This window comes from Juglans microcarpa x Juglans regia, chromosome 8D (genome assembly GCF_004785595.1).
Source record: "Juglans microcarpa x Juglans regia isolate MS1-56 chromosome 8D, Jm3101_v1.0, whole genome shotgun sequence".
NCBI lineage: Eukaryota > Viridiplantae > Streptophyta > Magnoliopsida > Fagales > Juglandaceae > Juglans > Juglans microcarpa x Juglans regia.
The window spans coordinates 8,387,610-8,413,409 of NC_054608.1; the positions used below are offsets into that span (position 1 = coordinate 8,387,610).

At 37.1% G+C, this 25,800-nt stretch overlaps 1 protein-coding gene across 1 annotated transcript; it reads left to right on the top strand.

Annotated features, from left to right (window-relative positions):
- The first annotated feature begins 235 nt into the window (after positions 1-235).
- LOC121241839 (UDP-glycosyltransferase 73C3-like) lies at positions 236-1,882 on the top strand. The gene is made up of 2 exons (XM_041139689.1): positions 236-1,075; positions 1,160-1,882. Exons 1-2 carry the CDS (start codon positions 277-279, stop codon positions 1,765-1,767), a joined length of 1,407 nt encoding a protein of 468 aa, XP_040995623.1. The 5' UTR covers positions 236-276; the 3' UTR covers positions 1,768-1,882.
- The last annotated feature ends 23,918 nt before the right edge of the window (positions 1,883-25,800 follow it).

Consider the following 25,800-nt stretch of genomic DNA (forward strand, 5'->3'; position numbering starts at 1 on the left):
TTTTAAATTTATAAAAAATATGTATTTTAACTAAATTTTAGAGAGAGGATGAATTCAATGCTTATGCTCGACTATATCCAAAACACGAGGCCCCACAAAATATTTATATGTGCGAGACAATTGAAGGTCACATATAGGTGCATAGACCTTATCGAAGTTAGCGCACTGATAAGTACTGTACGTGCAGGAAGCGCCACAACAGAAATTGTATTCGCATAGGATCTCGATCTTATAATTTGCTTCATTTTCAATTCCTCCGGCAATCCGAATACTGCAATGGCACCACAATATTCAGGCGCCGACCACCAGCTTCACTTTGTGATGATACCGTTGATGTGTCCGGGACATATTATTCCCATGGCCGACATGGCCAGGCTGTTGGCACAACGTGGTGTTATCATCACCATTATTACAACAACCTTAAATGTCATCCGAATCAAGCCGATCATCGGCCATGCCATTGAATCTGGGCTCCCAATCCGAATTGTCCAGCTCCGGTTGCAACTCCATGAGGTGGGCTTGCCAGAGGGATGTGAAAGTATTGATACAATCCCTTCACGCAGCTTGTTTGGGAACTTCTTTGCTGCTGTTAATAAGCTGCAACAACCGCTGGAAGAATTACTTGAAGACATGGAACCGACTCCGAGTTGCATATTGGCCGACAAGAATCTTCCTTGGATAGCTGATGTTGCTGGAAAGTTTAACATACCAAGACTTTTATTTGATGGCACAGGTTGTTTCAATCTCTTATGCTGTCATAGTTTGCACGCATCTCAGGTCCATGTGAGTGCCTCCGATTCAGAGTTCTTTGTAGTGCCAGGTTTACCTGAAAGAATTGAGTTAACTAAAGCACAGCTACCATCAGGCTTGAATCCCTCCATGCAAGATTTTAAAGATCTTCATGCAAAGATAAGAGCATCTGAAGAAGGAGCTTATGGAATAGTGATCAACAGTTTTGAGGAGTTGGAATCAGCATATGTTAAGGAGTATCGCAAGGCAAAAGGAGATAATAAAGTTTGGTGCATTGGCCCGGTTTCACTATCCAACAAGACAGACTTAGAGAAGGCTCAGAGAGGTAACAAGTCCTCCATTGACAAAAACAAGTGCTTGAAGTGGCTTGATTCGTGGCCTGACAACTCTGTTGTTTATGCTTGTCTTGGAACCCTTTGCCGCCTCACACCATTACAACTAATAGAGCTTGGTCTAGGCTTGGAAGCTTGCAACAGGCCCTTTCTCTGGGTCATTAGAGGTGATAATGGAAAAGAAGAGCTGGAGAAGTGGATATTAGAGGATGGTTTTGAAGAGAGAACAAACAAGAGAGGCCTCTTGATTCGGGGCTGGGCTCCTCAAGTACTGATTTTGTCACACCCTGCAATCGGAGGGTTTTTGACCCATTGCGGCTGGAACTCAACGCTAGAAGCAATTTGTGCTGGCGTGCCAATGGTGACATGGCCTCTTTTTGCAGACCAGTTTTTTAATGAGAAGTTGGTTGTGCAAGTTTTGAAGATTGGTGAGAGAGTAGGGAATGAGATAGCTGTCCCCGTGGGAGAGGATGCGAAATCTGGAGTCTTGGTGAAGAGGAAGAAAGTTAGGGAAACTATACAAAAGATAATGACTGAAGGAAAAGAAGGGGAAGAGAGAAGAGAACGAATAAGAAAGCTTGCAGAGATGGCAAGGGAGGCAACAGAAAAGGGTGGATCTTCATTCCTTAACATTACATTGTTAATCGAAGATATAAGAAAACTAGGCATGGGCATTCAAGCTTAAAGTCATATGCAGTAAAATGATATTTAGCCCTATGTTTTTGCATTGAATGTATCGTTTGGATATTTGAATTTATTTTTAATAATTAAGAAATTGACTATTAATGAAGTTGTAATTTTTTTCTTAATGACCAATGGTGGTGCATGCTTATAATATATTTGAAAGAAAATATAAAAATAAATGCAATTTATACTTTGACGAGACAAAAAAAAGCGGTCCAGCACCCTAATCGAGAATGCATGTCGTTCTTTTATGTTGTCTTTCTTACACTATTCCTTAGTGTTCATGATAATGCAACACAAATTGTGAAAAGATAACATAATGTACAAGCTGAGATTGCTGTGTAAAATGTTCTTAAATGTTCATTCCGGGATCTAAAAGAGTAATACTATATATAATTATAGAATGTGCAAATATAATATAGTTATTTTAAAAAAAGTGAATTCTATTATTAAAACATTAATTTCTTTTCATATGGATCCGTATTTATTATTTTTTTTAAAATAATTATATAATACTTGCACATACAATTACAACTATTATTTTTCAGTCAAAAAAAGTTATTTTAATGCTTCTATTCTTTTTAGTTTCAATTAGTTTGAAGAAAGCTATGCTTTTCTTTACGAGCAGTGCTACTTTGCCGACTGAGTAGAACCGCTCATTGTTACTGCTAATTATTTTTCTAAATTTTTTATTTTTATTTTTCTATTCATATTTTTTAAATATATTTAAATATTTTTTAAAATTAAAAAAATATATAAATATACTTAAAATCACTTTTTTTATGATTAAATAAAAAAAATTACTAAACGATTAAATTGAGCTGTAAGTAACGGCATAGTAATTTTTTTCCTTTCTTTCTCACTGATCATCTGGTTGAGTGCTGGCAGCGTACTGTGCTCGTGTCACAAGTTCCAACTATCCATTTCAATTTGATGCTCTGTATCTTAATGGAGGGAAGATAAGTACACGACTGAATTCATGGCATGGGAAACGTGCCTTGGTTTATCATTCCCATTCCCTTAATGCTTATGTATGCTCTTACGTCACAGCCAAACCAAATAACTGAACAAGAAGGTGACACCAAAGCTCAGGAACACTGCTGTATATTTTAGCAGCAAGGCAAATGTATCAACCAGAAGAAGATTGTTTCTCAGCCACTAATATTTTGGCCCGGAAATTGCAGCACGGTATGTGTTCTCAGCAGGATATCTTTTGCAAATACCTCAAGTTTTTATCTAACTTATTTTTTTTAAAAAGAAAATATTTTTATTACAAAATAATTATATAAAAATAATTTTATAAATTAAAATAATTTGATGTGATTTATCAAATTATAAAATTATTTTTATTATAAAATAAATCTAACGAATATTACGAAACTACATAAATAATTTAAAGAAATGCCGTCTTTTCTCTTTTTACAACAAAAAAAATGTTCTATAATAAAATATATAATGTCACACCCCGTTTTTGTGGGAGAATCTTTTAATTTGAAATTCATAATAATAGAAAACTTAAATACAATACTTTTTTAAAAGTAAATGACCTACAAATCCTTCTAAAGAAAGTAGACTCGACATGAATAATATTCTCTCAAATATCACAAATCCATTTATCTTACCTGACACTTATCTCACGTTTTTCTTATAATCTTGTGACGGTATATGGGTTCGAACGGTATAGGCTATGTTCGAACACGACTGAAATTATTTACGTTCGAACGTTGTGTGATCGTTCGAACTCTACGAACATAAATTTTATTCGAACATTACGTTTACGTTCGAACACTATTGTCGTTACATAGAGTTCGAAGTTTTACGTTCGTTCGAACGATATCTCTTTAATTTAAATCAATAATAGAAAACCAAATAGACATTCATACTATTTGAAAAAATACATTAGAAACTGTTTAACACTCACAAAAGTGTTAAAATAAGCGCAAACTAAATAAATAACAGTCGAGACGGGCATTGTTCGTACATAAATAGATAATCCCAAAATCCATCAGTTGCTTGGAGGCCTGTACTGTTGCATAAGCTGTTGCATTTGGAGTTGCATCTGTCTTCTGAACTCTTCTTGTTGTTCTTCATGTTGTTTGAGGCGCATCTCCATATCTGCTTGTTTTGCCAATTGAGCCTCTAACTCATGCTGTCTTGCAGTCAATTCTTCGATTCTGGAATTCGCATTCTCTAGCGCTATAGAAGTCGTAGATGCATTCCCAGAAGAAGAGGAAGAGGGACCAGGCTTTACACAACGACCCAAACCCCTCAAATATCCTGAACGTTGACCCAGGACTTGTGTAAAAATCTCAATATCACTTGTTGAGGAATTTTGATCTGACGCAGATTCAGCACGTAGGACAATCATTTTATCCTAGTCATATATAAGATAAAGAATTAATATCGTCATAAATATTCTAATATATTTAATTAAAACAGGTTATAAAACTTACATAATTTTCATGGGCATCAGGATGAGTCCACTCTCCATTACGATCAGTGTGCGATGCAGCATATAATTTTGTCAGATCATAATTAGTATCTGAATCTTGCTACAATAAATGTGTTAAGATATAAAATCATTATGATTCATCCAAATAATTAACTATATCCAATAAAAAAAAAATAGCAATACCAATTTCTTAGAAAGGCGATGGAAAGATCTTGAGCCTGCATGATGATTAATCTTCAATTTTGATCTATTTGTTTTGTTTATAGAACTTCGCTCCTGCAAAGAAATTGAAAATATGATGAAGCGAAATGCCAGATAGGACAAGTAAAATAATTAAATTTCATTATACCTGATATGATGGATCTTCAAACATGTCACAAAGTTTTTCCCACTCAGAAGGTCGGACATCCTGGAAAGGATCTTGGCGTGCATCTTCCTTCTTCTCAAACTTATTATAATACTCATGACACCTCGCCTTATATTTACGGAATGCATTACCCATAAGCTCTTCCACAGTCTTACACTCCTCTCTCCGACCAAAATTTAATTCGAAATCATCCTTAAAAAAATAGTCACAAACACATTATCATTTATAATATTCTAAATTTAAGTAAAATATAGAAATTTATTCTACTAAATCAATGTTTTAAACATTACCAAACAACGCTTCTTGATAAGCTCTTTAACATCTTGGGGGACTTTCTTCCATGAAGTCGTTGCCAAAGGTGCGTATGTTCGTGTAAGAGCACCCACATGTGATGCAAGCCAAGCTGCTGGTTGTCCTTCGCCCCCAGTATGTTCGTCAGGAATGTTAACCTTGATCTTACCCACCTTCCGATATTTTTCCAACGTCACCCCTCTAGTTGTGCCTCGACCTTGACGAGATTGTACTGTAGATTCTATAAAATATAACATTGTAATCAATTTCATTTATATCTCTATTATAGGACCTTAATTAATAACTTTTATGAGTATTAGATTTTTACCTTGTTCTGTAAAATCAATCTCTAATGGTGACAATGAAGGAGAGCTAGGAATAGGTGGAGATGGGTTGCGAACTCCCTTCCTCTTTGGCGGCATAATTTCAAACTACTGATACATTCAATAAGTAAAATATTTGTCATCAAGTGTAATGTTAACACATAATTGGTCAATCAGAATCTGTATCAGTTTCATTTGATAATTCGCTCTCATCATCTGTAGATACTTCAGATGATTCAACATTTTCCTCAACTGTCGCATCAACAATTTCAGCCTCAATATCTTCTCTATTTAATGGAATCATCTCATACTGGCTCAAATCCACAAACAAATTTAAGGCGGGTTGACTCTCTTGGTATGCTTCTTGAGTAGAAGAGTCATCTTCTTCTTCATCTTGTCCTTCCGCCTGAGGGATAACATCATATATATATTTCTTGGAGAATATTTTTGAACTACTCGCCATTGATTTCCTAACTTCGGGTCATCTAAGTAGAATACTTGAGATGCTTGAGAAGCCAAAATAAAAGGATAATCTTCATACCTTTTTTTGATGTATTAACACTCAAAAAATATTCATCATCACGGACTCCAGTACGAGGATTGCTTAAATCCCACCAATCACACTTAAACAGATACACCGCAAGCTCTCCCAAATATTTCATTCCAATTATATCGACAATAACTCCATAGAAATCAATATTTTCTCCATCATGACTTCCTTCGACTAGGACACCACTATTTTGGGTTTTCCTATAACAATCTCGATCCAGTGTGTGATACCTACTTCCCTGAGAAATACATGCAGAAAATCGAGCAGCGCATCTCGATGGGCCACGCGCCAATGCATACAGTTCATCAGATATATCATTTGGATTATTTGCATGCAATTGTACAACCTACATATTGAGTAAAGCGTATACTATATCAAAGTTGAAATTAATAATTTTTCATTTGTTATTGAGTAACGCATATTTAATTTCATTACCCGTTCTTCAAACCATCTCGGGAACTCCTCTTCATGTTTTTGGTTTATATCATTTACTCATAGTTCCTTGAGCACGTTAATATGATCACTGAAATTGATGATTACCACAAATATTTTATATTTTGTATTTTTTTAAAATTAATGAGGCAATTTAAATTAAGAAAAAGTTATAACTTACTTCAAGTAGTTCTCTATCTCAGGGCAATTGTTCAGCACGTACCACTGAGCTTTCTCGAACTCTCTTCCACACAAGTCATAATCACGCACTGCACCAATTGGACGAACTTGTTGGGAAAACACAGAAAATATATTCTGTTGTCTTGCTCGGTCAACGTCAAAGTTTCTTTCTGGCCGATCAAACCGAGTGTCAACTCCATGGAAATATTTGGAACAGAAGGTATGCCACTCATCGTCAATATATGCTTCTGCAATTGATCCTTCTGGATGGGCCTTGTTACCCACTATACGTTTCAACTTTCCAAGAAATCGTTCAATGGGATACATCCATCTATATTGAACTGGTCTTACAAGTCGAGCCTCACGTGGCAAATGAACGGTTAGGTGAACCATGACATCGAAGAATGACGGTGGATAAATATTTTCTAGCTTACACAATATTATGACAATTTCTCGTTCCATTCGATCCAAAGCTTCTACATTCAACGTCCTAGCACATAAGTCTTTAAAAAATGCACCCAACTCAGTCAAAGCCACACGCACATCTCTGGTCAAGTACCCACGGATACCAATAGGCAAGATATACTGTAAGAAAATATGACAATCATGACTTTTTAATCCAGTTATTTTCCAATCATTTGTTCTCACACATCTTTTTAGATTTGAGGCATAACCGTCCGGTAATTTGATCTTCATTAGCCACTCACAAAATGTAACCCTTTCATTCCTTGACAATGTATACCACCCAATCGGCATATAGACAGACGAACCATTTTCTTGCAACTGCATTTCCCGTCTTATTCCCAACCGCTTCAAATCCTTCATTGAGTTTATTGTATCCTTTGTTTTTCCTTCAATTGACATCAATGTTCCCAATACGGATTCGCAAATATTTTTTTCAATATGCATAACATCAAGGCTATGTCGCAATTTTAACTTCGACCAGTACGGGAGTTCGAAAATATACTCTTCTTTGTCCAATTCAACTCATTCGTAGCTCGTTTTCTCTTTCGTTGTTTTTTACCAAATTCATTACAACCAACATTTATCAATTGTGCAAGTACATCTTCGCCAGACAAATATGGTGAAGGTTGGCCCCATTCAACAGTTCCATCAAACATTCTAGAATTTCCACGCCATCTATGGTCACCAGGTAAAAATCAACGATGACCCATGAAACATAATTTCCTCCCGTACGTAAGCCATTCAGATTTGGTATATTTGTTACAAGTTGGACATGCCATTTTCCCCTTAGTACTCCAACCTGACAAATTCCCATAATCTGGAAAATCATTTATTGTCCACAACACTGCAGCATGCATCTTGAACGACTTGCCTGTTGACGAATCAAATGTGACAACCCCATTCTCCCACAAATCTTTCAATTCTGCAATCAATGGCTGTAAGTGTATGTCTATATAATTTCCCGGTGACCTCGGACCTAGGATGAGCAAACTCATCATGAAATATGGATCTTTCATACACTTCCACGGTGGTAGATTATACGGCATAAGTACAACTGGCCAAGTACTATGACTAGTACTCATGTTCCCAAAAGGATTAAATCTATCTGTTGCCAACCCAAGTCTTACGTTACGCGGTTCTTCAGCAAACCATGGGTGTTCTTGATCAAATTCCTTCCACACCTGGGAGTCAGCAGGATGTGACAAAATATTATCGTTCCTTACTCTGTCTGATGAGTGCCATGTCATATCTACAGCCGTTGCGCGTGACATAAATAATCGTTGTAATCTAGGTATCAATGGAAAGTGGCGTATGACCTTTTGCGGAACATTTGCCTTGTCCGATGTCCATCTTGACTCGTGGCATATAGGACACTCGTTCAACTGCTCATTCTCTCTCCAAAATAATATGCAGTCATTCTTACATGCATGTATTACGTTGTAATCAAATCCGAGTCCTCGTTTCAACTTTTTTGCTTCATAAAAGTTACGAGGTAAAGTATTGTCTGTCGGCAGTGCCTCTTTAAACAACTCAAGTAACATATTGACTGCCTTAATAGATAATCGACACATTGATTTTATGTGAAGCAATCTTACAGTAAACGACAACTTACTATGTCTTCTGCATCCTGGATATAGCTCACGATGTGAATCATTCCACAAGCGTGCAAAAGTGTTATGGCCCCCATCATTTGAGCTTGATGTGTCCGTGTCACCTTCATTCATAAACATTCCCGCACCGATGTCACCTAACATTTCCTCCATATCCTCATCGTAATCATCTCCAATAATCTCTGGTTGTACATCTTAATCGATCTCTTCTTCTTCATGTGGAGCTTTAAATGAAGTTGGATATGGTTCACCGTGTAAGACCCAATCAGTATAACCCTTATCAATACCTTTGACAAACAGATGCTCTCTCACCAAGTCTATCTTATGAGAACGCAAATTCCTGCATTCTCTGCATGGGCATCTGATACGCCCATCACTATCACATGTACCCAATGCAAACTCCAAGAATTTTTTAACACCTTTAGCATATACATTGTAATTCTGACCCAATCGATCGCTAACTCTCATCCAACTCTTATCCATGCCTAATTATATTCATTACAAACAATATTGTAATGCATCAGCAAACAACTATGTATCATGTACCAATTAATGAGTATGCCACCTTTCACCGGGTAGTTGGTCCTATCCCATTCGGTATTGTAAGATCATAGTCGCCAACCTATGATCTATTATCTGTCACGTCCAACAAAATTTCGGCAGCATCTCCCCATAGTTCTCCAAATATGCTCGTTTGGTTGTGTGCACTGACGATTAACACGTCGTTGCACCATCACCGAAACTGCATATCCAGAGAACAATGGATGAATCTACCAAAATCATAATGTTGGACGACAACAGATATAGTTCTATAGTTTGCGAGAATGATCTTACAATCCCAAACTGTCCACTCTGGACAATTCAAGAGTTATCAATCAAGCATTCATCCGGATTGATAATTCTCGAACGGGTCTAAGGTTTATTTTGATGAACAAACAATGCAAAATATGCTAATATATGTCAAACAATAACAACATATTATTTATACAACAATACAACAAAAACTTAATTAGTAGGTATTATTAAATCTTAACTATTTATATTTTAATTTAAAGATTTAGTAGTATTTTAATTTGAATATTAATTTTATTAATTTATATTTAAGTATTTAAGTATTATTAAATCTTAACTATTTATATTTTAATTTAAAGATTTAGTAGTATTTTAATTTGAATATTAATTTTATTAATTTATATTTAAGTATTTAAGTATTATTAAATCTTAACTATTTCTATTTTAATTTAAAGATTTAGTAGTATTTTAATTTGAATATTAATTTTATTAATTTATCTTTAAGTATTTAAGTATTATTAAATCTTAACTATTTCTATTTTAATTTAAAGATTTAGTAGTATTTTAATTTGAATATTAAACTTATTAATTTATCTTTAAGTATTTAAGTATTATTAAATCTTAACTATTTCTATTTTAATTTAAAGATTTAGTAGTATTTTAATTTGAATATTAATTTTATTAATTTATCTTTAAGTATTTAAGTATTATTAAATCTTAACTATTTCTATTTTAATTTAAAGATTTAGTAGTATTTTAATTTGAATATTAATTTTATTTATTTAGAATTAACAATATTAAATGGTAATTGGTCCTAATTATTTGTGATTTAGTAGTACATATAAGTTATAACCATACCAAACCTAACGTATTCTGTATACGTTATTGATGTAATGTCATTATCCGTTCGAACTATGAGAACCTATGTTCGAACAAAATGAATACGTTCGAACGGTAATCCGAACCCGTTCGAACGTATTCATTCCAGATTCCAGTCGCCTTCAACAACGCCGAAAACTCCATTAATCCCAAACTCTAACAAACACAAACAACAATCTCAAAGCATACAACTTTCTAACATTGCAAAATATAAAGTTCAAACCATACATTTCTATTTTAAAAGAAATACCTGAATTTTTGAAGATGAAAAGGAAATAATCCGAGAATAATCACAAACTATCCTACAAGTAATAATCCGAGAATAATGGAGTGAGATGAATAATTTTTTTGAGCTTAAGGGCTAGTTTGAGAAAGAATACCTCTGATATGCGAAGGGGTAATCTTCGGGCGACCACACGGAGCGACAGCAGGAGGAGAGAAACATAATTGTGAGGTTCTGTCGTGTTTTTGAAGAACATTTCATGTTCGAACGGTTATTTACTAACCGTTCGAACGTGAAAATATTAAGCGGGAGAAAATTCCCTCCTAATTTTCACGTTCGAACGTTAACATATGTGTTCGAACGTTATTGATTTATTACCGCTCGAAAATTAACAGTTCGAACTTTAATTTCTAACTGTTCAAACGGTATTGTAAATGTTTATTTATATTTTTTTTTCATTACACCTTTTGAATAAAAGAACAACATTAATATATATAGACATATTAGATGATACTATAGTTTAATTGGCGGGATATTTTCCCACCACTGCAATAATCCATTCGAACTATAACAAATTACGTTCGAACGGTAATCCAGCTGTCTTGTTTTTGGCGGGATGTTTTCCCGCCATTTGCCTTGTCCGTTCGAATGTTTTTTTACGTTCAAACGTTAACATATGTGTTCGAACGGTTTACGAGTACCGTTCGAACACATATCCTTTATGTTTAAATATAACTTTTTTCATCATTAAATGAAAAGTACTATAACATCATATGTATTAGTTATATATACTATCATATATAATGTAATATATACTATCATATATATAGTAATCTATACTAAATATATAGTATATATATATAGTAATATATATTATCATATATGTAGTGACCTATACTATCATATATATTATTAACAATTTATAGGAATATAAATATAGTATACATTTAATATATTTTTTAATAAACTTACAAAACTTCTGATCGAACGTGAAATAGTAACGGTCGAACGGTTTTATATTAACCTTCGAACTTTAACTATTAACGTTCGAACGGTTATGCACGTATAAGTTATCGCAGGCAGCTCATTCTCTCACGCCGCCGTCCCCACCGTTTGAAAAAGCGAGAAAACGTTTGAACGCACTACATTCACTACTGTCTGCCGTCGTGATCAGCACATACGCCAATCACTTTTCCTCCCAAGTAAAGGTATGTATTTTCAAACTCATTTTACCGTTTATTTTATAATTTTATGGTTTTATTTGTTTTTTTTTTAAATTGCATTTTTTCATCAATAATTACCGTAGAACATCATAAATCTATCGTAGGATGTTTAGAAATGAAGAGTACTTTGTTTTTAGTCGAAGAAACCACGGAATCGATTAATTTTTGAGTATTTTCATGGCCACTGAGTTGACTCAGCCATGGCCGAGTTAGATCTGTTTTACGTTCGAACGGTATTAACCAGTCCGTTCGAACGGTAAACCTGTACGTTCGAACGTTATTAATTGTCCGTTCGACCATATATTTAGACGTTCGAACGCTAATTATTAAATTCATTCCATTAACATTTTATTAGCTTATTAAATTGTTTTCATCGTTTAATTGATTATATGTTCTATCAATTAATTTATTAAATTGCTATTAGTATATAATTTTGTAAATCTTTTAGTCGTAATTAGATTTTATCACTAATCTTGAATGTATATTTTATTTTTAAAATTTCAGGATCATAATAATGTCTTATCGGGGCCGTAAACATGGTAGATCAGGAGAACCTTCCATCCAAACAGTTCGAGAGCGGACCGTTTTACTTGAGCGACAGGTAAAACTGTCTGATTTTGTCACTCTTATATGGGAGGGTCATTCCCTCCCATCAGTATTCAATGATCGTGGTTGGGCACCAATCTTAGATCAGCGAGAAGAAGGAATGGAGCTCGTTTCCTTCATTGAGATCGTTACTGAGTTCTATAAAGAGCTCGGTGCTGCTAGCCCAGACGATGGAGGAGCATATAGGATCTGTGTCCGAGGAGCTCCTGTTATATTTTCAGCAGAAGGACTCGCTGTATATCTGGGTATTCCTAGGCTTCTTGATGCCTATCCAAACCTGCCCCCTAGAGAGTCTGGTCCTTCAGGTGATGCAGCTATGTCTCAGGATGAGGGACTAGATTACACAGATGAGATCGATACACTTGCTGATCACGAGATCAGAGACTTGATTGTTGGTCCAGATGCTCCAGTGTATGATGGCTCCAAGAGTATTAGGCAGGCAGATTTATCTTCATTCTTCAAGATTATGAATTTGATCATTGCCAATAATATTGACCAACGGCAGCACAAGACGGAGGTCGGCATGGATCGAGCGAGATTTATGATACGGGTCGCTCGTGGCATCCCGATCGACCTCGTTGGTTATATATTTGAGAGAATTCGATCAGAGGCACGGTTCATTACGACAGATATACTTCCGTTTGGGATCCTCATCACTCGATTTTTGCTACATGCCGGGGTTGTGTCCGAACCTGCAGAGCGTTCCCGATTTCCGATGGCACCGATCAACAGCACCACCCTATCACGGAGAACAGGACACTCTAGATTTCGTTTTCGTGGGGCTGTTCCTGACAGGGCTGAGATTCAGAGAGATGCACAGCCGGGAGATACTGGAGTATCGGCTGGTGAGACATCTACATAGGCTGAGACATCACGCACATATATTCGCGAGGAGATGGCTGACATATTGCGTGCTGAGATCAGCGTACACACATCAGCAGTGATTGATGTAGTGCATACTGCCATGTCTGAGTTGCGTACAGAGATTATGGCTACCGTCTCTGGGTTACGTACAGAGGTTAATGAGTTACATACAGTGATTAATGCCAATAATGCAACTCAGGTCACAGTTAGTACTCGATTGACACAGGTAGAGACACAATTAGCTGCAGTCGAGGATGTGTGTAGAGACCTCGCATCACAATAGTTTTTATCTTTTATTTATATTTTCTTTTGTTGTAATTATGAACAATATATATGACATATTGATAATTTGCTTTATTTGGTTGATTAATATATATGTGGTTGATAATATTTATTTAACTAAAAATCTTATTTAACGTAAAAGAAATTATTAAAATATTTTAAAATTAATTACATAAAATTAATTAATGAATTTGTATATATGATATATATTTTTTATATTTTGAGTTTCGTACCGAGATTAATATTATACATTCGAATGTATAAATGTGGTGCTTGAATATGTTCTAACTAAATATATTCCGTTCGAACGGTTTAGAAACCTTCCCGCCAGGATTTACGACCAAATATTTTCTGTTCGAACACAACAAATTCTCGTTCGAACGTTTTTGAACTTTCCCCGCCATAATAAAGTAATTATCCGCCAAATTTTACTGTTCGAACGTATTTTTTCACTTTCGAACGGAAAATTTTTTTTGAGACGATTTAATTCGTCACAGAAAATACTGTTCGAACGGTTATTTTGACGTTCGAATGATTTTCTAAATTCATCGATTTTTTGGGACAAAATTTAAATTTCGTCTCAAAAAATGACTTTTAGGGATGAAAAATATTTCGTCCCTAAATAATTTCGTCCCAAAATCTCAAATTTGTTGTAGTGTGAGTCAATTACAGAATACAGAATAAAACAATCTAAAAAAAATAATGGTATTTTAGAATTATTTCATTACAATAATAATTTAGTAAAAAATCATTCTGTATAAGCCTAATTGAAATAGCATCAAAAACATAAATACAGACCATGTTTAACCCAGTGACAAGTAGGGGTGTAAATTTAAACAGAAAAACCGGTCTGGACCGGTTCTTAGAATATGAAAACTGGCCAGTTCCGGTCCGGTTCCGGTTTTAGGATTTTTTGGACCGGACCGGACCAGTTGATAAAATATATATATATAAAATAATATTGTTATTATTGTATATATAAGTTTTATACAAAATATTATATATATTTATATATATTAATATATATAAGTTTTATATATTATGTGTAATTATAAATTTTTATGTGAAATTTTTATATATAATATATATAATTATATATATTCATATATGAAATAATTTCTTATTATAATTTATAAATTATTACATAAAATTTTAATACTAAATCACTAAAAGTTTATAACTAATACTAATATTTAATATATAGTTTATAATTAATACTAATATATAACTTATAACTATACCAATAGTCTAATATTAATACTATTATATAGTCTAATATATTAATAAAAGTATAAAACATATTTTTTTAAATCAGTTTTTTTTTTTTTTTATAAAAAAATTTTTAATGAAAAATTGTGAAACTTACATTTTAAAAAAAAGTAAAAACCAGACTGGACCGGATCGAAAACCGGAAGTATTGGTTTAGGAGGATAACCGGTGCGTAATCGGTTTTGAAAAATACAAAACCGATACATACCGATTCGGTCCTAAATTTTGTCCAAAACCGGACTGGACCGGTTACACCCCTAGTGACAAGATTGTGCATAATTGTGGTTAGTCAAGGAGAACAAATGCCACTTTATCTCCAAAGTTAGTGCATTCAGAACGAAGGCCACAATTGTACACCTATATGGGGTGTAATCGGTCCGTTTCAGTCTGGTTTTGGATATATTTTAAAACTGAACCGATACATACTAGTTTTGAGATTTGAAGAACTGATATCGCACTGGTTATACCCCTAAACCGATATTTACAATTTTACCTGTTCTAGTCTGATTTTTTTAGTATATTATATAGTATATATATTATAGTATATAATAATATAGTGATAATATATTGTAGTATATTATAATATATATCTTAATTGTATTATAGACTATAGTGATAATATATAGTTATTTATATAGGGTTTTAAAATTTAATATTATATTAATTAGTAATTTATCATATAATACAAAATTATCTTATATATAATTATATATATTATATATAAAAAATATTTTATAAAATATAAAAAATCAAAATATATATATATGAATCGGTCTGGTACAGTGTTGGAAAAAGGAAAATCGGAACCAGACTTATTTTGACCCATTTTGCCTCTCTTATGGACCGAACCGAACCTGGGACAGAATGGTCTAGTCTGATTTATTGGTTCACAGGTTTTTTCTTTCAACCCTGCACCTATGTTAATGTAATACCCCGTTCATTCCTTCTTATGTACGCTTCTTATTTCTGACGTATGTTCCTTCTTTCTGACGTAAGCAAATTCGAGGATGAGATTATGCAACAGTCTGTCCTTCTCTCTAACAACTGAGAGCATCGTCATGCATGCCGAACCCCGATGGCGTGTTTTAAAAGATATTATGTGACTTCTAAGGCACGCCCATTGTTTTAAATGTACTGAAAATATTTATAAGGAGTATTTCCTATGTTATTGAACTAAGTTTGATTTTAAATACGACAATTATAATATTCTTGAAGAGCTCTAAAAATATTATAATTGTCGGAAATCGTTGAATATTATTATTAAAATGATTTCAGTTATTTATAATATTATGGATTTAAACTATGTTGAAAGTTTTAATTAATTAAATGGTTTTATCATTTTAAATATATTAAATAAGACTTCATCATTTATTAATGATGAAGAATATTATTTTATAAACTAAAGTTAGTTTAAAATAATATTCTACCTTAATTCCTCTAAGTGCTTTTAATTAAGTTAATGTTTACGCATTTTCAAATCAGAATTTTAATTTCTCATCATTAGATCGTTTTGAAGATCCCAAGACGAAGGGACTGGGTTAAATACCCAGACCCCCTCTCTTTCTCCCTCACTTTTCCCTCAGCTCTCTCTCTCTCTCCTCCCTCCCCTTCAAGCGTACGATGTACGCAGTCCCCTCTCTGGCCGAACTGCTCCACCCCTCAGCCTAGCACCGCCGTGCGCCTCCTTCCTCCCTTCCACCGGCACCTCCTCCCTTCGGAGAGCCTCCCTACACCGGTCTCTCTCTCTCACGCTCTCTCTTCCTCTCTCTCGGCAGTGCACAGCCCGAATGGGCTTGGTGCTCACTGCACTGCCGTGCGCCGCCCAACGACGCCACCACCTCCACGGTAGCTTCCCCTCCCGCCGGCCATCACCCTCTAGCAAGCTCGACATCTACCTCACGACCACCTTCCTCCCATGCACGTTCGTGGCCTCCTCCATGCACGGGTTCACTGTGCACGCTCCTAGCCCTGCCGTGCGCGGCCACCTTGGCCACCGGACACCACCACGAGCTCCTCCTGGTCTCCCCCTTCCTCCTCCCTTGGACCCATGGCCAGTAGCCCCTCCTCCATCTCACGGTTCCTCCCTCTCTCACGCATGGGTTTCTCACCCTCCACCACTGTACACTGCCACCCACGGCAGATGACCACCATTTCCAGCCTCCTCCAGCCACCACTGACCCATCCCAACCGCCCATAGCCCTGATCTGCCACCCATGCATGCACACTCTCTCTCACTCTCTCACGGGCTTCTCCCCTCTCACACGGTCATTCCTCCCTCCACCATCGTGGACCACCGTGCCACCACCTCTGAGCCTCTACGGCTCCACCAGCAACTCCTTTAGCCGAATCCTAGGTCCAAACCACCACTTTATGTGGTGGGTAGCCACTGCACGTGGTGGACAACCACTGTACACGGCTAAATCCGCCGTGTTATGCTATTGCCACCATCACAAGGCCACTACGAGCCCTTCCAAGACCACACTTAGCTATCCAAATGCCCAAACAGTCACCATACGTGGGTTAGCCGCCATGTACGACCCTTTCGACATCATCGACGGTGACGATCAGCGAGCAACGCACGGGTTATCCCGTCGATGGTATAACCCTCTATCTCTCGTTATTTATGATAGTTGTTGATTAGTTGACTAGGTTGTGGATTGTTCTGTCAGTATTGTGAAGTTCGCTGTATTGTGATGTGTCGTGTAGTAAAGTGTTGGGCATTCTGTGTAATGAAGTGTTGGACATTATGTGTAGTGAAGTGTTGGGCGAAGTGCGCTGTGAAATGTGGAGCGTAGTTAGGAAATGTAGTGTAAAGTGTTGTGGGCTGTGCCGTGTAGTGTGGTTGTGGAGTATGTGCCGTATTGGTGATGTGGCATGTGAAATGGGAACAATACACGCTGAGTGTACTCTCTGTGTGTGTGGCGTAGTATGAAATAAGGAGAGTATATGTACAATATACCCTCCTAGCATATTGTGGAATGGGAAGAGTACACGTAGAGTGTACTTCATGTGGTAGAGTGATGCACCATAGGCGGGTATGCCATAGTGGTAATGTGGTGTAGTGTGTATGAAAGGAGTACATGTGGAGTGTACTCCATGTGATGGAGTGATGCACCATATGATGGGTATGCCATAATGGTGATATGGCGTAGTATGTATGAATGGAGTACAAGCGAAGTGTACTCCATGTGGTGGAGTGATGTACCGTATGGCATGTATGCCATAGTGGTGATGTAGTGTAGTGTGTATGAAGGGAGTACACGCGGAGTGTATTCCATGTGGTGGAGTAATGCATCATATGGCGGGTATGCCATAATGGTGATGTGGCATAGTGTGTATGAATGGAGTACACGCAGAGTGTACTCCATGTGGTAGAGTGATGCACCATATGGCGGGTATGACATAATGGTGATGTGGCGTAATGCATATGAAGGGAGAACACGAGAAGTGTACTCCATATAGTGGAGCAATGCACCATGTGACGCATATGCCATAATGGTGATGGGTCGTAGAGTGTGAAAATGGAATATATGTGGAGTGTACTCCACGAGGCAGCGATATTCCGTGTGGTGTGTCGCAGAGATAAGGATGATTGTGTGGTTGATAGGCGTGGAACGTGATGAGTAGTGTCGGGAACTGTGGAACAATGTCCCGAAATAGTTATGGTGTAGCCTGTAGTCTGAGGTGACAAATGTCACTATGATGGACTTATGGCTAGGAGTATGCGTGAAGTAGCAGAACAAGTGTAAGAGTACATAGCGAAAGCATGACTGGGTAACGTCACGAAATGACATGATTACTGACAGTCGTGCTTGTGATGGGTGAGGAGTTAGTGTAGAAATGATGTAGCAGGAACGTGACGAGACGTCATGATGTGATAGGAGTACGTGAGGAACCATACTCGTGATGAGTTAAGGGTTGATGTAAGAAATGACGTAGCGGGATGTCAGGTGACGTGACAAGGTCATGGTGTAGCTCAAGTGTAGTCTCGAGCATTATGATGTGACATAAGGCGTAGTGGTGAATGGAGTCTTGTCATGTTAAGTGTTGGGATGAATTGTCAAAAGGGAGGGGTAGCATGAAGAGTCATGCTAGCCGGGTTAAGAGAAGGTTGATATCGGAGTATGACCCTTGTCCTTGCGTGTAGGTGATCAACGTGTTATATGTTGATCTTAGGTGCTAAGGGGGGGTAAGGTATAAGTGTAATTTGGTTAGACACATGTACCGAACAGATTCACTATATGTAATAGGTAATCTAACTTAAGCACAGTTACACAGTGCTTAAGTCTCAGAGTTGGCTTAGAGCCGTGTGGCTTGTATGGATGGGAATGAGGATTTAGTATGGGATAAGGTGCATGAAAGTAGTGGCGGGTGTATTGTTAGGATTGGGATGCATGATTCCATCGGTCCAAATCATTCTTCGAATGAGGTTAGTAAAAAGAGTAAGACGAAGGTCTTAGTGTCTTAATCCTAAGGTGAATCATGGGTTCACTTTAGTGGATGAGCACTCGAGACAAGAACTTGAGTTGGAAGATGTGGTGATCGTAAGTGGTCCCCGAAGGGTTTAACATAGTAAAGGGCACGTAAGAGCACCGGATAGAAGGAGAGTGTTCCAAGTGATGTGTAGTTCTATTTCTAGTTTAAGTTGCTTATGCATTAGATAGAGAATGACATTAAGGTTATGTGTATGCATGTAAGTTGCCATCTGACAGGCACAAATGGACTGCATGATATGCAAGTAGCATGGAGTCCAGGTAAGTATTAGGTTCATACTCTTCTAGAGTCTTTCTAAAATATAAAGAAACAAAACGAAACGCTTTTCCTCATGATGCTTTACAAAAAGACACGAAAGACGATTTACGAAAGAAAATGCTAAGTGTTCAAAGGTATACATATGTACGGCCCTCCTTGGCAGTCCCTTTTTACGCAATGAAAGTATTAATTGTACGCATGTGAATGGATGACTATACGCTGTATTTATTGTATGTATTTTCTAAGAAAATTCATAAACTGCATGAAAGACATGAAAACGGTCGCTTTTACGGATCCCACTAACTGACGCTTTCATGTGTGCCATGAGGTGATACTCATGGATGCCGTGAAAGATGACGTTTAAGGTGATGCTTATGGATGCCACGAAAGCTGATGTTTAAGCTCATGTATGTTTTAAAATGAAGTTTTCCATGAACGAACTGTTAAATGAAGAATAGAGCTAAAATGAACTGAAAAAGGGAAGACGATTTTCGGGCTTACGCCCCAAACGATGTTTTTCTCATGAAATGATTTTTTCTCATGAAAATGAATGTTTTCTCATGAAATGACTGTTAAATGAAAGAAAAGAAAAGAATGAAAGCTCCAGCTCTTTAAAGCTGACATGAATGAATGAAAAGCAAAGAAAGACATGAAAACATGAAATGTATGAAAAAACGTAATGGCCACGTGAATGAATGAAAGGGTACCAATGAATGGGCAGATTGCAATGCCGGGTAAGTAGTACTGGTAGTGCACCTAGTGCTGCTCCCTATGAAAGGGATTCTCAACCTGTGACCATGGGCGGAGTCCGGGTCCAAAGGAAGACCGCTAACCCCAACACACGGGGCGTAACAATATGTACTGGCCTATGAAAGTGATAAGAAAGAATGTATGAATGCATGTATGCATGAACGCACAAACGCACGAACGCACGAACTTTTAAGAAATGAAGGCACTAAAGGGGGACACGTTTTACGAAAAGAAAGTCTATTTTCAAAAGAAAATCCTGTCCAATGAAGTTTTCGAATGAACGCACGTATGCACACAAGCACGCATGTACGTATAGTATGTATGAATGATGAATGCATGAATGAAAACCTATGTTGTTGTATTTTAACTGTATGAAGTAATGCTTACGAGTTATCGACTCATTTTAGTTTTTATGCATGTCCCTCCCCCTCACAGGAACTAAATGATCAGGACGGACACGGCCCATGGGGAAGAGCACGGAAGTCTAGACACAAGTTTTAATCGTACGAGGGACCATTTTATTATAAGATTAATGTTTTCTGCTGTAAACCTCTTTTATTCTAAAAACACATTTTATGATATAAACGTAGAGTCTTGCACCCTGGGTATGCAAGTAAAAAGTTTTAAATCAAACGGTAATTCTCGTCGTCCTTTATAAAAACATTTTATAAAAAACCTCACCACAAGGGCGGGCATTATAGTTAAGGTCAAACAGAAGCCACATTATATACCTGTGGTAAGACCATAAGAGAGGCAACAATTATAACATTTGGCAGGGCCATAACCAAAGTAATACATAATATTATGCCTTGAGAATTTCATATACAATTCAATAACAGAATAATATACTTAATATATAATATCGTAAAATCTATTAAAAACTTCATACTTACATATTCACATTTTACGCAATAGAAAAACAAAGTACAGAAAAGTTGCTCATGATTATACATGTCATGATAAAATGTCATATTTTATTTCTTAGATAAAAAGAGTAGTGAAAAAAATAATCAAGGTTGGTTTCATAAAAAAAAATATGCAAGTTTTATAAAACAATCAACCTCAGCTCATTTTAGACAATGTCAAGCATAGGAGCACTGCCTACCTAACTTTTGCAGTGTACTATTTAAGCCTTGAATTTGAATAGTAACATTATCATAACCTAATTAAGAAAAATATCACTACATATTAATAACTCATACCAGTAGAAAACCAGCCTAACTAACAAAATTCTATAACCTGTACCATAGCTTGATAAGAGCCACAATCCATTAGCCCATAGACAAATAGTGCATAATGGTGCCTCGGGTTTATCACAACCCAAGCATTAAATCCGATTAGTCCAACCTTCTTGAATTTGCTTAAATTCGATTCCAACACGCATCACATTTACATTTATACTCCCAACACATCAAAACACTAGCTTACATCTTACAACCATTCCCTCATTCGACCGTGACATTATCATGAAGGAACCTTCCAAACATCAACCAAGCCATGAAATCACTTAACTACAATTCCAACCTCCAACATAGACAACCCAAACTTCTAGTAAGCACCAAACATACAAGTCACAAAACTTAAAGGGTGATTACAAGGCTAGAGCTCGAGGGTACCATACCAGTCTTGGAGCGGCGTCCACTCGATGTCACCTAGAGATGGTTTGTGGTGGTCTAAGACACTTGGCGAGATGAGGCAGTGCAGCTCGCTCTAGTGGCCTCCACTCGTCACAAGGGTTACACTACAACAAAGAGTAAGCAAAGTGAGAGATCGAGAGAGAGAGAGAGAGAGAGAGAGAGAGACATATTAGAGTTGTGCTGACCATATATGCATAAATTTCAACAACCCAATCGAATATATGTGCCTACCAACCTAACATATATTCTGCTCATCCAAGCAAATGCATCAACCATCTTAGCATATGAGGCAATCATGTGCCAACCATCCCGAGCATATGTGCCGACCATCCGAGTATATATTCCAATCATTCGAGCAAATGGCCAAATGGGCCTGTTGACATAGCTTAAAAATAATGCAGAGAAAACTTCCTTACGTTCTTTCTCATTGAAAGATGTTGGTATTATACAGAGAGTAGTAGTAAAATAGAAAAGCTATACGGAAAAGAGAAAGGGAATAGAAAGGGAATATTGTTTGTATAACTTGAGAGAATTACTAACTAACTTGTCTACAGTTCTATTCTAGAAGGAAGGAGAAGAAATATTGGTATGTTGTTGTATGTGGCGTGGTGCATGACTCTGCCATTCTGTTATTGCCGAGTTGCCCAGTATGCATTCCATCTGTTTGTCAAAAAGTGTTGTAGATGAGTCACTACGTCTAATATGCCCAGTCGAGTCCAATGGGGTGTCAACCACATTGAGACTCGATCGAAAATAATGAAACTTTCCTGCAACAACTGGTTTGGTGAGCACATCAACTATTTGATCATTGGAACTACAAAAGATGACTTGTAATGTCTTGGTAGCCACCTTATCTCTAACAAAATGGAAATCAATATCCATGTGCTCGGTCTTCGCATGATATACTGGGTTCATCGAGAGGTAAGTAGCTCCTATGTTGTAAGACCACAAGGTAGGAGCTTTAGGCAAAAAAAATTCCCAGATCATGTAGGATTGTTTGTAACTAGATGGTTTTGGCTGCAGAAGATGCAAGCGATTTATACTCTACCTTAGTTGATGAGCGACCCACAATGCTTTGCTTTTTGGAGCTCCAAGAACTAAGGTGATGACCCAAGTAGATGTAGTACCCTCTAGTTGATCGACAGTCATCGGGGCAACCCCCCCAATCAGCATCAGAGTATGCATGAAGCTGAAAACTGAACTGAGTCTTGAAAAACATACCGAAATTAATTGTAGATTTGAGATACCTTAGGATACGCTTGACTGCACTCCAGTAAGAGGTTTTGGGAGTGTGCATAAATTGGCATACTTTGTTCACTGCAAAAGAGATATCAGGCCGAGTTAGAGACAAGTATTGAAGTCCTCCAACAATGCTTCGATAAAGAGTAGCATCTTTGAAATCAGAGGGATCAAATTTTGACAACTTAAGGGAGGCTACCATTGGTAATGAAATGGGTTTGGCAAGAAGCATTTTGCTTTGTATGAGCAGATTCTTAATGTATTTCCTCTATGACAACAACAAACCAGTAGGCATATGATCAACCTCGAGGCCAAGAAAATAGGAGAGGGTGCTGAGGTCTTTAACTAGGAAGACACGACTCAAATCATGAATAAGCTTCTCAATGGCAGATTGATGTGGAGATGTAAGCACTATATCATCAACATAGACCAACAAATAAATTTGAATACCATTGTAATTGAGAATAAAAAGATAGGGATCTGCCTTGGAGGAGCTAAATCCATAGTCAAGTAACCAAGTGCTGAGTTGAGCAAACCATGCTCTCGGGGCTTCCTTGAGACCGTATATGGCTTTATATAATTTGCAGATGAAAGTTGGGTGTGCCGAATCCACAAGACCCTGAGGTTGTTGCATATAGACTTCATCAGTTAAAGAACCATGCATAAAGGCATTTTGAATGTCAAGTTGTCTCAAGGACCATTGTCGTGTAACTGCTATAGAGAGAATCAGTCGGATTGTGGAAGGCTTGACCACAGGGCTAAAGGTCCCGTGGTAGTCCAAACCATGCTGTTGATGAAATCCTTTTGCAACTAAATGGGCTTTCCTCTTGTCAAACGAGCCATCTGCTTTACTTTTTGTGCGGAAGACCCACCTGCAACCAAGCACATTAGCCGTGGGAAAAGAGGGTACTAAAGACCATGTTTGATTCTGCTGGAGAGCTGTAAATTCTTGTTGTATAGCTGCACGCCATTCAACAAACTTAGAGGCAGTTGAATAACTTGATGGTTCATCAGGAACCGAAACATTGATAGTGAAACAATACGGAGAGGGAAAAGGTATGGTGCCATCCGTGAAAGTGCTGGGTCTAAAGGACTTTGTTTGGGCACGTGTGATAATGGGAGAACGAGGTGGTATGAGAATTGAAGATGTATTTTGAGGAGAAGGAGCTGGACTAGTTTCAGACACAAGGGATGAGTGAGGCGATGAAGAGGAAGGTGAGGGTGATGATTCTGTAAGATGAGAAATTGATGGGCTTGGGCCAGGTCCAACGATGTAAGGAAGGAAAAGTGGTAGTGAGGCCTTTCAGGAATAGAGGCGAAACTGATTATAGTGGGCCGTGTGGTAGAAAATGGAAAAGAGACCTCATTAAATGTAAGGTAGGAATGTAACGAATATATTTGCAACATCCGATTTTAGTTTGAGAGGAAAGAAACAAGTGTAACGTGTGAATTGATCAACAAAACAAAGATAGTATTTATAACAAAGTCTAGAAACATAAGGGGATGGACCCCAAACATCTGCACAAATTAACTATAAAGGTCTAGTAGAAATAGACCAACTATTACAAAAAGGTAATTGCTAACTTTTAGCATGTGGACATTCTAAACAATAAAAGGAAGAATTATTTGGAGTGGTAGACATTTTGAGTGAAGAACACATGAAACGAGAGCAAGAGAAGGGTATCCTAGCCTTCGGTGCCACTGAGCCAGACTTGTCCATTCACCAAGGTTAGCAGATGGGCTGGAAGATGATGACAGCTTAGAAGGAAAAACATAGAGCCCATTATGAGTAGGCCCTGTGAGGAGCACTTTCTTGGTCTTGTTGTCCTTCACAAAGAAATGAGATGAGTGAAAATCAAAATAGCATGAATTATCAGTACAAAACTGTAAAACCAAAACAAGATTTTTTGTAATGTTTGGAACATGTAGTAAATTGTGAAGGGGGAAACTGGAGGAATTAACAGAGAGATGAGAATCACCAATATTTTGGATGGGTATACTAGAGCCATTTCCAACCCTTATTGAGTCACTACCAGTGTATTGTTCAAATGAAATATTCAAGTTAGAAAAATCATTAGTAATATGATGTGTGGCAGCTGAGTCGGGATACTAGGCATAATCAGTCAAGGAGTCAGGAGCAGTGTAATGAGCTAAAAATGACTTTGGAGCTTCAAACTAATAAGAGTGATCAAACCAAATATGACACTATAATGCAACATGTCCAAACTTGTTGCAAACCTGACATGTAGGTTGATCTTTGTTGAATGGTTGTCGAGAATGTGAGTTAGAGGAGAAATTACGTCCTCCACGATTGTTGTTGTTGAAGTAGCTGCCCCTGCCTCGACCTTGCCTCCCATCATGATAAGAACCATGACCTCGTTGATCCCGAGATCCAGAGAAGCTGAAATTCACAGAAGGCTCAAGAGAGGAGATAACACTTTGTTTTGGTGAGACATACGACTCTCATGGATGAGCAACAATTGAAATAATTCATGAGAAAAAATGGAATCTGCTCGGGTTGTAATAGAGGTAATAAAATATTCAAAAGATGGACCTAGTCCATTTAGAAGGTCGGTGACTACCTCTTTATCAGGAAGAGAGTGCCCAGTTGCAGCTAAGGAGTCCACTGCGGATTGTACCTTACCAAAATAGTCAGAGATGTTTTAGTCTCCCTTTGAAAGATTTGTGAGCTGAAATCGTATCTGGAATTCCTTGGCTTGGGAGTGAGAGGAGAACATAGATGCCAAGGACGTCCAAAGTTTGCGAGCTGTTGTTGATGAAAGCACATGTCCTATGATGGATTCACTAAGAGAGGAAAAAAGTATGCTTAAAACAAGTTGGTCCGTTC

Coding starts and splice junctions, on each gene's coding strand:
- LOC121241839 (XM_041139689.1), top strand. CDS start 277: ATGGCACCACAATATTCAGGCGCCGACCACCAGCTTCACTTTGTGATG. Junction 1,076..1,159: donor CTTAGAGAAGGCTCAGAGAG/GTAACAAGTCCT, acceptor ATGCTTGTCTTG/GAACCCTTTGCCGCCTCACA.